Source organism: Phalaenopsis equestris, unplaced genomic scaffold (assembly GCF_001263595.1).
Source record: "Phalaenopsis equestris unplaced genomic scaffold, ASM126359v1 Scaffold218640, whole genome shotgun sequence".
Lineage (NCBI taxonomy): Eukaryota > Viridiplantae > Streptophyta > Magnoliopsida > Asparagales > Orchidaceae > Phalaenopsis > Phalaenopsis equestris.
The window spans coordinates 460,950-476,011 of NW_018237067.1; the positions used below are offsets into that span (position 1 = coordinate 460,950).

Here is a 15,062-nt window from a genome sequence, read left to right on the forward strand (position 1 = left end):
GATGTAAATGGTGGATTTTTATTTCAGCATTATTAGTTTCTTTAATTTACTGCATATGTTCTTAATTTACCTTTTGTTAGCAAATCCTGTGATATATTATGTTTCATTTGATACTTTAAAGCTTGTACTATATAAATTAGTACCTCCAATGTGTCAGAGTCAGGATAGTTTATTTTTTATGAATTTACTTTTTTCTTTCCACCTATAATTTTTTGTATTGAATGCCTTACTTATTATTAAAAAAGTCTAAGTTTGGGGGAAAGAAAAATTTCTGTAAAGAAGTTAACTAAATTTTATTTTCCCTCAATTAACAATGTTTTTAAAATTAATTTAACATGACCATGGGTATTAGAGTCTAAATATTATAGTAAATTTAAGCAAAAATCTTTAATAATGAAGATCAATTCTAAAGTTAAGATATTAAGTATGAATGAATAAGAATATGTTTTGTCTATTTAAATTAAAAGAAATTGTAATTTTTAAGTATTAAGAATCTTCGAGTTTCATATAAGTAGAAAAGAATGATACTTTATGAAAAATCTTCAAAGCTAATATGAATTTATAAAGTGAAGGAAGGTAAGAAGTTTTAACTTCAAGAAGTGGATAATAAAGTACAAAATTATTAAAGGCTATCTAGATATATTAATCCTTACAAGAAAAATAAAATAGAAGAAATGATTAAAAATGATCCTAAAGAAAAAGAAAAAGAAAAGAAAAATATGTGAGGAGAAGTTTGTGAAGAAGTTTAATAAAAAATTGACATCAATTGAATCAACTTGAGGAAAAAGGCTATATTACATTTTATAAACTTGTATTTGAGTATTAGCATTCTTTCTAATAAATTTTTCATGAAATTCTTTTTCATATGGACATTCTAAGTATCTTTGATATGATAAATTATAATTCTTCTTGAAATGAATAGAGATTCAGAGATCTTAGACTTGACTACTAGGTGTTCTTATGCTTTTAGTTTTAACCTAAGTTATTAAAAGTTTTTCTTCAGTTTTTTTATTATATTTATTAAACTAAATTATAGAAGTTTATAAGTTAATCTCTATCATAAGTCATACTTTTGTGTAGTAAATAAGTTACTTGAGGACAAGTAACATTTAAGTTTGAGAGATTTTCATGTACAAAAAAATGTGCAATTTTATGTATACATTTTATGCTTAAAATTAGTGATATTACACTTTAAGGATGTGTATTTTCATCTTTTGTTGCAGGTATATTGATTTTAGAGATTTGGAGAAAAAAAAAAGCAAAAATGAAGAAATTTAGAGTCAAGATGCAGTTTTTCAGTATCCTGGCGCCAAAGGCGTCATTTTCCTAGAAAGAGGCGTCAGAGGCACCATAATCTAGAGAGCAGTAGAAATCCAATAAACAAAAAACCAAAGGTTCCAAAATAGGCTCCAGAGGCGTCATAACAGGTGCTAGAGGCGTCCAAGACAAATTAAGATGGATTGCGGCGGTTATTGACTATTTTTTAACAGTTCTAGAATGATCCAAGCAATTTAAACGCCTCATGGAGTGATTTAATGCATATAGAAACTTTGGAAAGGCTCTTCAATGAACAGATATGTCTTTTGGATGAAGGGACTCGTCTCTTGATGTGAAAATGTGTGCTTCTTGTAAAAAAATGGGAATTTTGAATTCCTTTGGAGAGAAGGCTGGGGTGTGATCTTGTGTGAGAGCAACGGGAGTGACACGTGCGAGAAGTCTTTGAGGAAGAGAGGATTTTCTTCTAGAGTTGTAAGAGGAGAGGGAATGTGAGAGATTTCTTCTTCATTACATTTCTAAGAGAGAATTGAGTGTGACTGTAAAGAGAGAAAGTGCTTAAAGGGAACTTTAAGATATTTTCTTGAAGAGTGTGAGATAAGTTGTGTTCTTTCATTTTTTTATTTTGTAAACTTATTTTTATATATAAAATTCATGTTTTTTTGTATTATTCTCATGAATTCTGAGTAGTCTTCGTTATCCTTCTCCCTACATTGAGATATGCTTTTGTGAAGAATTAATTCAATTATGTAAGGCTTTAATTGTCAACAAATTGTCATGATTCAAACTCTGATCTTCATTTACTTTTCAATCTGGCCAATTGCAATATTAAAATTTTTTGAGAAACATAAGATTTGAAAGGGCTATCCTTTCTATAACAAGGTAAGAGTCACATTCAATTTCATGGGTGAGAATCTAGTCCATGGGGTTGAGTGCAAATAAATAGTGAAATATATTTTGATGGGGGCAGAATAGGAGATTTTAGGGTGATCGACTAAAATCTTCAATTTGATCCATTTGCTTGGAAACTAAAGCTAGATTATTAGCCCTCAAGAAAGGAATAAGTGGGATCAGTATCCTCTCAACCTAACCGCAGATTTAGGGACCAAACTATGGATTAGTAAACTATGGATTAGTCAATGTGTCAATGTTCTTTATGCACTCTCAAAGGGTAAAGAATAGGATTGCTCCTATTTTGTACAATACAATTTTATATATAATTTAAAGTTATTTTAGTTACTTCACAATCAATATACTCATTGTGAAGGGGAATGATGTTTTCTTAAATTTAAACTCCTCATTACAAAATATTGTTTAGTCTTATTAAGTTTAATTTTCAAGTTTAGAATATAACTTAATTAACTTAGAACTTTGAACAACATTTCATTTAGCATACATCAAACTTACTTTAGATTTATTTTTCTTACTCAAGTCTTTGTAGTTTGAATATTATGTTTTATATTATAACCATAAGAATTTTCAACTCCCTGTGGGATTGATACTTAGGACTCCATTAGAGTCTTTTATTACTTGAGTGATATATAAACTTGTGTTATCATTATGGTTTGACAGTATAACGATTTTAAAATATAAAATTTTTTATATTGAAGTGATTTTTATGTGATTGATCTGCATATTTACATCCACCCTCCAAAAATAAATCCAAAGGGACAAGCCAGGGTGATTTAGGACTAGACATGGCGAATCATTTGGTTACTGGACATATTGAGGTTGTGGACTCTGTTAATGTAGAGACTCAGCTCAATAATACCAGGCATCTTCCTGACACTCAAGATTCCATTCCCATTGAGGTTGATAAAAGAGCTGAGCAACCAAAAGACACACAGAAGATGTACCCTGATAATTCAAAGGAAAGCAATACTAATCCTCAACAGATTCCCTTGGTGGCTCACACTTGCCACCCCCCCCCCCACATTACCAATAAATCCCTCCCCTAGAACGCTGAAGGAAATGAACCTTGTACTTAACAAGGACTAACAAATTCAAAAAGCTAAAAAGAAGAAGAAGCTGAATTCTGAACAACATAGACTTCAGGAAGGCCCTTTAAATGTAATTCTCAGCCCTTCCAGAATTGACTCCCCCTCTAGAACCAAGAGAAGAAGGGGGAGATCCAAATCACAACCATCACCTCATGGTTAAGTTCCTTTGCTGGAATATTAGGGGCATTGCACATCCCCTCTCTCTTAGAAGGTTATTATATCTTAACAAAAAGCATAAGCTTTGGTGCATCTCTATCTTGGAACCTATGGTTCATAAACACCCCCAAAAAGTAATTAAAAAATTCCCTGGATTTTCCCTTTTATGCTAATATCAACAATAAGATATGAATATTTTGCAGAAAAGAAATCTCTTGGACTGTGTTGCTGCATCACCCTCAACTGATCCATCTGACCTTTACCATAAATGGGAACTCTGGTTATGTTAATTTCATTTATGTTGGATGCAATAAAGCATATAGAATTGAACTTTGGTCTGTTCTTCACTCCATTGGCTCCAACATGTTTGATAAATTGATGGTGGGAGGAGACTTTAATAGCATTGTCAATTTGGCTGAGAAGATTGGGGGTAGATCTCCTAACATCTCCAAACTCACTTCTTTTAGTGATAACATCCAAGATGCCAACTTGTTTGAATTAAGTTTCAATGGGCCCTCTTTTACATGGAGGAGAGACAAAACATGGGAAAGAGAGGTTCCTAGTTAATGATAGTTGGCTTCATCAATTTCTGCACACATCTGTTTCTCACTTAAGCATGGTTGGTTATGATCATAGACCATTACTTATCTCCATTAATGCTCCCCCTCCTTCCTCAAAGTGTCCTCCTCCTTTCAGATATCTTAACCTTTGGTCTGACCATCCCTCCTTCATTGATTGTGTTGCTCTGAATTGGGGTGGCATCTACCATAAAGACCCCTTAGTCAAACTTTGGCTCCTGCATCTTAACACAAGCAAAGCCATCAAAAACTAGGGTTGGAAGTCCTTTGGTAATATCTTTATGAATGTGGAGGCTGCTGAGAAGGAGGTAAGGACCTTGGAAGCTTCTGTTCTGAATCAGGAAGAGGAGGAGAACTAACTGATTGCTGCACAAGAAAGACTTCTTACTGCCATTGACTGGCAGGAATCTTTATTTCTTTAGAAAGCTGAAGTTGCTAAATTTAAAGATGGACATAGGAACACCAAGTTTTATCATGCCTACATAAAACACAGAAGGAGATGCATTACTATCCATGGTATCCAAAATGCTGTGGGACACTGGATCCATGACAATACTGCCATTGCAGAAGATGCAGTGATTTTTTTCCAACAATTATTATCTCAACCTCCACCTAAAAGAACTCCAATTGAGGCCAATATGTTCAGAGACGAGCACCCCTACACCAGAGACCTCTCCTTGACTCATCCTCCTGATGATAATGAAATATAGATGGCCTTACAGTCTATTGATAGTGCCAAGACAGCAGGCTCTGATGGATTTACTGCTGATTTTTACAAGAAGGCATGGATAATCATCAAACAAGATATGATTAAGGGCATACAAAGCTTCTTCCAAGGAAAAAACATCCCTCAATGCTTTCATGCTTCTTGCATGGTGTTTATCCCAAAACATACTGATAAAAGTAATTGGAATCACTTTAGACCTATCAGTCTAATCCCAGTGCTTTATAAGGTCATAAGTAAGATAATTGTTGCAAGACTTCAACCCCATCTTGAGAAGATCATCAGCCCAAATCAGACTGCATTTGTTAAGGGCAGTTCCATTGCAGACAATGTCTTGCTGGCCCATGAACATCATTTAGATCTGGACAAGACTTGCAGAGGAGGGAACTTGATCTATAAACTGGACATCAGGAAAGCCTATGACACCATATGTTGGGATTTCAGACTAGACATTTTGACTGCACGGGGATTTACAAGGGAATTATGTGATCTAATCTCCAGATGGCTCAAATAAAATGCACATTCTGTTCTTATTAATGGCCAAGTCTAGGGTCAATTCACTGCCAATAGAGGTATTCAACAAGGGGACCCTCTCTCTCCTACAATCTTCTTACTGGCTTTAGATTATCTATCCAAAATGCTTGACACATGCTTGCTCTTCAACTCCTATTCCAAGTATCATCATAGATTCAATATGGCTTTATCTCATCTAGTTTATGCTGATGATATAATGGTCTTTTCTAGAGTTGATAAAAATGCAATAAATAAAGTTTCTAAGTGCCTCAGTTTATTCCAACATCTATCTTGAATGCAATTCAACACAAGTAAATGCAATTTGATCTTCAGCAAGCAAATATCCTCCAACATTAAAAATTGGATCTTGGACCGCACTAAATTTTCTGAGGCTTTGCTCCCTTTATAATACATTGGTGTTCTTCTCACCAAAGGTAGAGCCAAACAAATTAAATTTGATGAGGTCCTAGGGAAGCTGGCTGATCAACTCTCTAGCTAGTCACACTCTTTCCTATGTAGTTGTGGTAGAATCACCTTACTTAAGAGCGTTCTCACTTCTTCCCCCCCCCTATATATTGCAAATGAACATCATGAAGAAAAGTACTCAACTGCAGATGGAAAGACTTTTCAACAGGTTCCTTTAGTCAGGCCAAAGACAACAGTTTCATTGGGCTAGCTGGCAAAAGATTGCAAAACCACTTACAACTGGTGGCTTGGGGTTCAAAGGGCTGAAACAGTTACAACAAGTGAATCTATGTAATATCTGGATCAAATTCAGGCTGCAAGATTCTCTATGGGCCAAATACAAGCTGGGGAAATATTGTAGAGCTAACCACCCCAATTTGTTCAAGAGAAAGACTGGTGACTAAAAGACCTGGATCAACATGCTAAAAAATTAGAAGTTTAGCTGAAGAGCTTTCCTTATGGGATCTCGGACAAGGCAAAGTCAATTTTTGGCTGGATCATTGGTGTCTAAAGGAAATGTTGCAACCCATTTCTATTGATCTTAACCATAATATCAGGATAGCTGACTGTTGGGAAGGAGATCACTGGTCTATGTCCAAGCTTCTGTCTATGTTGGATGCTTCTTCTGCTCTGAACATTTCTACTGTGAAGTTTGATAAAACCAGGCAAGATACAAATCAAATGGCAAGCCAACTCTTATCAGAGCATAACTAAGTATAGTTACTTCAAACTAGATAGCTGGAATGTTGTGCCCTGGGGAGGGGTCATTTGGAATAAATTTCCATCACCTTCCATGTCCTTCTGTTGCTGGACGATTTTTTTAAATTTAGTTCCAACAGATGAAATCCTGAAAATGAAGGGCTTGAGTGGACCATCTTGATGTTGGATTTGTCAATCTGCAGAGGAATCAATTCTACACTTGTTCTTTGAATGTGGTTTCTCTCAAAAGGTTCGAGAAGAGCTAACTAAATTGCTTATGTTGGATACCCTATCCATATAGTGTTATCAACTGCACTCTTGTTGGAATAGCTGAAATCTTGCCAAGGTAGGTCCTATCCCCTTCATTGTCACTTGGTTCATTTGGATGACAAAAAATCAAATTAAATTTGAGGGGGACAAACCCACTGCTAGCCATGTGGCTAGGAACTGCTTATCCTTTCTACTGAAGCTTATTAAATATAAGGCCTTCCCCCATATATGTACTGTCAAAGTGGTTGAATCCACCCCTTTACTCAAAATCATCAAAGTGCATTGGAAGCCTCCCCTTAAGCATTTTGTCAAGGTGAATACTGATGGTAGCTTCTCTCAGCATGGAGCAGGTGTGGGAGGAGCTTTAGGAACCATGAGGGCAAGTGTCTACTATGTTTCTTTGCACCCACCATGGCTGAAGATGCTCTTGAGCCTGAACTGATTGTTGTTTATTGGGCTCTTAAATTGGCTTGTATGTCTAATTGGAATCATCTGTGGGTGGAGGTGGACTCCACAAGCCTACTGATGCTCTTAAATGGTACTGAAGCACCCTCCTGGAGACTTTCTCAATGGATACAAAAGATTAATTCAATTAAATCTTCCCTTATGGTTAATACTTCCTCTACTTATAGGGAAGGAAATTGCCCTGCAAACTGGCTAGCTAGAAGAGGCCTCTTTACTGCTGAAGCACATGTATTTTCTCTCCCTCTCCCCTCCCCTATTCGTTTCCTCTTAGAGGGTGACCTGTTAGAGGTCCCCCATGTAAGAATTGTTTCTGAACCTTCGATGAAATAGATCTCTTTTTTCTCAAAAAAAAAAAATTATAGATATATTGATATATAGATGTATGTATATGATTTTTATAACACCGAAATCTTCCATATACTATAAAAACACCTAATGAATGCCTCATGTATATTTAAATGTATTAGGATATTTGCATCAATATCACCCAATTTATATAAATTTACATATCTCAACAACTGAAATCTTTCAGATAACATTAATACTTCAACAACATAAATTGTCGAGAAAATATGAAAGAAACCCATGTTAGATTGAAATTCAATTGTTACCTTGGATTGTATTCGGGTTGTCAAAGCCGGAGTACTGCTAACTTTTCACCATTGCGAGCGCCAGCTGGAGAGGAGAAGTTGCCACGATCATGGCTAGAGCCAAACAACCGTTAGGGAAGAATCATCAAGAGTCCTAATCAAATGAAAGAAGAGAAAAAGAAGAGAAAAAGTGATTAACCGTTCCACTATAACACTTATTGGCGACCCCATGATATACTTAATAGCGACAATTTTATTATTTCCATATTCAAACTCATCTATGGTAGTACACGATATTTTGTCAATATTACTTGGATGTTATAATCCTTTTCATATGCATTTAATTGTTTAACCTAGATGCACCTACACCGGCTAACTTTATAAACATGCTCAAGAAGTACAATGTAATAGATATAATCAATACTTTTTATTTAATATTATTCTCATATGAAATAGAACTATAAATATACATATATTTATGTGAGTTACCGCATTACGCAGTGGTGATAATCAAGTACATTATGCAAAAAAAAAAGAAAAAAAAGGTCCTATAAATATTTTTATTTATTAATTTAGTGTTGAATAATACAAAAAATATATCAGCAGTTATCATAGCTGGTGGGTTGAATGACAACCCCAGAAAATGAAATGAATCAAATTCTATGCAAATATAACTTGATATTTCTAAGACTAAGAAAGAAGAGAATAAAACTAAAATATAAATAAATAATTTCACTCATCATATTGTATTATTTGGTGAATAAGAAAATTTTCAGTAGTCATTTTATTTATTATAATCATTGTTTCAAGTACTACTTTTATTGATGTTTATACACTTTTAATATATATATATATATATATATATGTGTTATTACTCATATTTGTGATTGACTTGCATACGTGCCACTTCTATCTTTTATGATAAATTTGTTTTAAAATTATTTAACTTACTAAGTATGTAGCTTATCTGATATGATTATGATGATTGCAAGGGAGGGGTAAGCAATATGTGGGCCGTTAGTCAGGCGATTTGCCTCTTGTACAACTCCTGAATGGAAATATTTTGGATGGTTATAAAATACCTTGAGGGTATATATAAACTCTTTATATTATTGAGGACTAATTTTGCACACTTCCTTTTGTCTGTTTGTTATAAAAGAATATGTTATAGAAGTATTTTCTTGAGACGATTTAATGAGATTAATTATGTACTCACTTAGTTCTGATTAATGTAAGTTAGGATGAATGTTGGTGAAAATCATGACTAAGTGAGTCATCTTCCTTTGCCACACCACTATTTGTCCTATGTGAAGGGGGGAAGGGGGTAGGGGGGAGGGATCAATTTGGGTGTGACAATACAAGTGTTTATGATGGCTGCTACCAAGTTTTAGTATGATCTGAGTACATGTGAAGAAGGAGATTTTGTGAGTCTCGTGATGGATTGAGGTTAAACATTGATGGGATCTGATGACATGTAAATGAGATGGAGAGTTCATGTATTTTAGGATGGGGAAATGACTTAATGAGCTTTGATGACTTGATTAGGAGAGTCGAAGTTTGTGACAGGATGGGATAGAGCTCGTGAGAGATTGAAGCCATGCATTGATGGGATACGGAAGCTGAGGAGTTTCTGATGTGTTGAGCCAAGCATCGACATAACCGACATTGTTAAAAGAGAACAAGGAGATCTTGGTGAGATTTCTCTCGTAAATCAATTCGTTTGAAATTCACCTGAAACTTGATTTGAATCAGACTTAAGCCTACTTTCTAATCAATTCAGATTTCAATCAATCCAAAATTATTTGGAGGATTTTGTTTCAAGAAGCGAATCATGAATACCAGAATTTCATAAACATATAAAATTTTAAGTATATTTCACTAAATAAAATTATAATGAGTGTGTTGGTTCAAATAGATACATTATAAATGAGACTTCTAAGTAAAAAATTTTCATGAATTTTCTAAAGCATAATCATGCACTAAAATGTCCCTATTTTTACTTAATTTTTTTATGACAAGAAATACCTAAATAAAATTTCCATTAAATTTACTCACATAAAATTTTTAGCATTTTAGGCAACGATTCATGCCCACAAATTTTTCCAAGCAGTGCCCCTTTTGTAAAAATGATTTGATTTCCTCCACGGCGCACCCTTGCTTCAACTTCGATGTTACTCTACGATCAGCCTGCCTTACACACGCCGCCATCTTCCCCGCTGGAATTCCATTAAAATAAAATAAATATAAATTATAAGCATAGAACTCTCCATATATAGATAAAAGCTTCTTCTCACCAAACCGTAAATTTCCGCCTAATCCACACCTAGTCTCACTCTCTATATCCCCCTTTTCCCCTTTCCTCTAAGTAAACTTTCCTCGCCGGAAATATACAGTTTCCCATGAAATCCGGCGGCCGAAAAGTCATGGGTGGTGGCGGAAACACCGGCGTGTTCTCCATCCTCGGCATCCTTATATTTGTCTTCCTCTTCGCTGTGTTCATGTACGGCGAAGACATCCGGTACATCGCAAATCTCTCCTTCTTCTCTTCCTCCGACGAATCCGCTGAAATCAAACAAGTGTCTGCGAAGGAAAACAATCCGCTTCATTCCCCGCCGGCGGCGGTGGCGTTGAGCCGGCCTAAAACGTGTAACATCTTCGTCGGTGAGTGGGTATTGGACAACACATCCCGGCCACTGTACAAGGAGGATGGCTGCCCTTTCCTCAGCACGCAAGTCAGTTGCATGATGAACGGCCGGCAAGATGATACGTATCAGAAATGGAGATGGCAGCCAAGGAGCTGCTCTTTACCTCAGTAAGATTTTTTTTTTTTTTTGTTTTTTTTTCTAGAGCAATTGATCATCATTCAATTTTATTATTCATTATGATTTATATACGATAAATTCATCATTGAAACCTCATAAGCACAATTTTATTTCATATCTGATTGTTTATGTGCATAAATCGTAGGCTACTCTTAAAATATAAGATGGTATGATGCAGATATAATTATTTTCAGTGGTTCAAAGCATTGGCAGAAAATTGAGTTGGTATGAAATGTGATTTATTAATAGATTTTCTGCAAGTATTAATGTTCATAAAAATTTTAGCTGTAAGTAAAATATTCTCTTAACTCCAAATAAGAAGGCCAATAATGCGATTTTCTCACATACATTTTAATGTAAATTAAATGATGTGGTAAAGTATTTTTTTATTTATAATTTTATTTGGAATTCTAGATAGGTATACCATCTCATTCATCTTCTTGTGGTATTTTAATGATTTTATTGATGATGGCCTGCTCCACTCTTATTATTTATATATATATATATATAGAAGGAGAAAGAATGCAATTATTACTGAAATGCGTGGTGTTTGTAAGATTTACATACATGCCACTCAATTTCTATTTATTTACATATCGGACATCTAAACATGAAATTTACATTCACGCCACCGTACTAAGGCTTGAAAAGGATATTTTTTTTATAGATCTGTGTTGTATAAACATAAGAAAATAAAATTTAAATGTTAGACTTGTAAATACATAGGAATTGGGTGGTATTTATGTAAATGCCTTCCTTTTTTCTTATTTTTTGAAATGTGTTGCAATTTAAGTAGACGTAAAATGTTTCATTTTTGCCATTGTAAGATTTGATGGAAGGATGCTCCTGGAGAAACTAAGGGACAAGCGGCTGATGTTCGTGGGGGATTCGTTGAATCGGAACCAGTGGGAGTCCATGGTTTGTCTGCTATACTCCGCCGTGCCAGACGGCGAGAAATCTTACGCCTACAATAACTCCCTCATCATCTATCGAATCCAAGTAATATAAACATTTCAACTAATTATGACTACACGTATTTATACGAAGGAAAAATTTGTGCAGAAGCTTCTTACAGAAGTTCTGGTTTTGTTTTAAAAAAAGCTACATTTACAATAAATGGAAATAGAATTATTAATCAAATCTGAAATCAAAATAAAATTTCATTTAAGAGAATCAAATATTCAAAATGAGCTGGAAGAGTTGGTCCGAGTTGGTTTGATTTTCAGTTTAAGTACATATAGAAATCTTTAGGTATCAGATTTAGTTGACCTTCATTTTAAAATTGATTTGTTGGTTCTGTCTGCAGATTTGATTTGATAAATTTTTTCAATCACATCATATTTATATTTAAAATATATATAATTAAGAGATGTGATTTCATCTTAATTAAACAAATAATTGAGACGTAATAAAAGTTAAAATATAAACTGCTCAAATTAACGATTGCATTGTAATACAAGTTAGGGGGCATTTACATACATACCACACAAGTCTTATGCATTTACATCCTTAACATCAACAATATCAATTTTTCTAATTTTTATATGTCAAAGGCACCGATGTAGTATAGATATAAATAGTAAACTTTAGGTGTTATAAATGAAAATTCATCAGAATTCTCTGTGATGTAAATTTTCCTTAAATTAAGAGCGTAAATGAAATTATTTATCTTATGGTTAAGATATTTAATTTAAGTTTGTTTTTAATTCACAAAATTTAGTTTGGCTTGTATTTTCAAATTACCATTTTTTTTCACATCTAAGAGAGTTTCCATAGCCCAAATGCAAAGCACGTCCTTATGATTACTTAACACTTCAAATATTAATTTAAGAAAATGAGGCATCTAACATCAATAATGCAAAACGAATAATCAATTAAAGATATATAAATATAAATTGACGGCAATTTTAATACTTTAGTGAGTACATTAGACATACTTATCCTAAAAAAATACAACACATTCAGCAGAAGACAAACAGTCTAGTATGTAAGATTTATGACTGAAAATTACAAAATAATCTTAAAGCACACCATACAGAAACAAATCTTATGCATGTGCTTAAGCACGTAATATTAATGAAAAATGATGTAATATTAAACAAATAAAAATCCCTCACCTCCATGAGAATTCTGCTAGGAGCCCCCTGCCAATTATTTTTGCCATTTATTTAATGTGTCTCGTGTGTGTGTGTGTCTGTAGAAATGCTTCATAGAACCATGAAAACAATGACCACTTCAAAATATATCCTTATTAACGGTCCAAAATCTTACAAATAACATTTACATAAAATTTTATAAAACGCCATCTCATTCCAAGTCAGATAAACTCTTTCTGAACAACTCTTAAAACACTTTAAAATATTGAATTGATGATTCAAGTAAAAATGTCCTTAATTAAAGGAAGATTTACATACAAATTAACCAAACGATTATTATGCATTTACATTTCTACTTTTACATACTTGTGACTTTCCCTATCTATGAAAACATTTATTTAACGTGATATTTTTTAGGTAGGTGGTATCAATGTAAAAAATTAAAGTATTGGTCTTAGATATGTATACACAGAGGATTTGGGTGGTAATTATGTAAATGCTCCTAAATTAAATTGTTTATACAATTTAAGCACTATTTTATATACATGCTAGAAGCATTAATTTCTCCTCTTTATAATACATCCCACATGAATGAATAATTGCGAGTTAACTAATCATATATAAACTAAGTTAATTTTTTATTATAGATCAGAACTGAACGTGGTAAATAAATAAATATATATTCAGGGGTACAACGCGACGGTAGAGTTCTACTGGGCGCCGTTTCTAGTGGAGTCGAACTCCGACGACCCCTTAGCTCACAGCATCACAGATCGGATAATTATGGCGGATTCCATCGACAAACATGCAAAGTATTGGAGAGGAGTTGATTACTTAATATTCAATACTTATATTTGGTGGATGAACACAGCAAATATCAAAGTCCTGTGAGTTTTTTTATTTTTTATTACTATTTAATTTGTTTGTTTTTAATTATTTGATTCCATTAAATATAATTAGATACATTTACCGACATACCACTCAATTCTTATGTATTTACTTAAGCTAAATTTTTCTTCTAACATATATACCACCTAAATTTTTAATATCATATAAAAACAACATTATTTCAACTTTTTCAAAAATACAATACATATACATTTTTCATGTATAGATAAGTCGAATATATATATATATAGATATATATATAGATACATACATATTTAGCACCGAACATCTATATTTACATGTAAAACACTCTATTTTTACAATCACATCAAAAGTAGCATCATCGTAATCTTTGAAAGTGAAATATTCATTTTCATACATAAGTTCATGGGAACACTAAAGTATAACGTGTAAATAAAAATTGTGTGGTATGTATGTACATTTCCCTCCCCTAAGTTATGATAATGATTATTTTTCTTACTTGAACAGACGTGGATCGTTCGATGAGGGATCAAAGTTGTATGATGAGATCGAACGGGCGACGGCATACGAAAGGGTGTTGAGAACTTGGGCACGGTGGGTGGAGGGAAACGTGGATTCGGAGAAAACCACCGTTTTCTTCAATAGCATGTCTCCTCTTCATATAAGGTAAAGTGCTTTTTATTCTTTAATTAATTAAATAATTTAGTTTAATCCCTAAGAAGATTTTTATATGGAGTAACATTTTCACAATTTTATATTTTTAGATATTTGTCATATATTTATTTTTTACGATTTTAATTATAGTTTTAAATACTTTTTTTTTTAGTAAAAATTAGCTTTTATAATTAGCTATATTAAATTATGATAGCTATAGAAAAGTTGCCTGGCTTTTTTTTCACTTAAGAAAATAATTCCAGCACCCATAATTTTAACAAAACTTTTTGCTAGTGATAATTCTACATCTATTTTTGGGAAGATGTAGTCAGCGCTAATAAATACTAAAGATTTGTTTGTGGTAGTTTTAGAGTCTGTTTGGGGTAGTTTATAAGTGTGGCCGGCGTTTTCAAAACACAGTCGTACCGTTTGGTTCGCGCGTTTCACCATCTTATTTGAAACCGTGTTTGGGTTTTTACACTAAACACGGCCCGCCCGCGGACCGCATTTCAGGATAAGCAGCTTATCCGGAAGCGCATAAGTTACCCCAAATGCACCATTAATTATCGGCAAAAGTAACTACGCAACTGTTAGTAGAAAAAAAAAAGGTTATTATAAGTTTACATTTTTTTTAATTGATTATTTAATGTTATGAAACTCTAATAAATTTAGTTTCAAAAACCTTATGTGATCATATAAATTTTGAAGCCAATAAACATAACTTAAAACATTTTTTAGGAAAAAATAAATTATGGTGTCCCAACAAATCTTAAATTTGAATTAAATAAGAAAATAAATAAATAAACTGATCAAATAATGCAGTGAGATTTTATTTTTAAAATCCTTTTAGTTGGACATGAATGAAGTCTTGTATATATATATATA

General features: G+C 33.3%; 1 protein-coding gene across 1 annotated transcript in view; it reads left to right on the plus strand.

The window, feature by feature from the left end:
• Positions 1-10,048: 10,048 nt before the first annotated feature.
• Positions 10,049-15,062, plus strand: part of LOC110037313 (protein ESKIMO 1-like) — a 13,321-nt gene continuing 8,307 nt past the window's right edge. The window contains exons 1-4 of the mRNA XM_020741925.1: positions 10,049-10,547; positions 11,385-11,556; positions 13,341-13,540; positions 14,031-14,189. Coding sequence (XP_020597584.1) covers positions 10,135-10,547; positions 11,385-11,556; positions 13,341-13,540; positions 14,031-14,189 — 944 coding nt within the window. The 5' untranslated portion in view covers positions 10,049-10,134. The remainder of the gene's footprint in view (positions 10,548-11,384; positions 11,557-13,340; positions 13,541-14,030; positions 14,190-15,062) is intronic.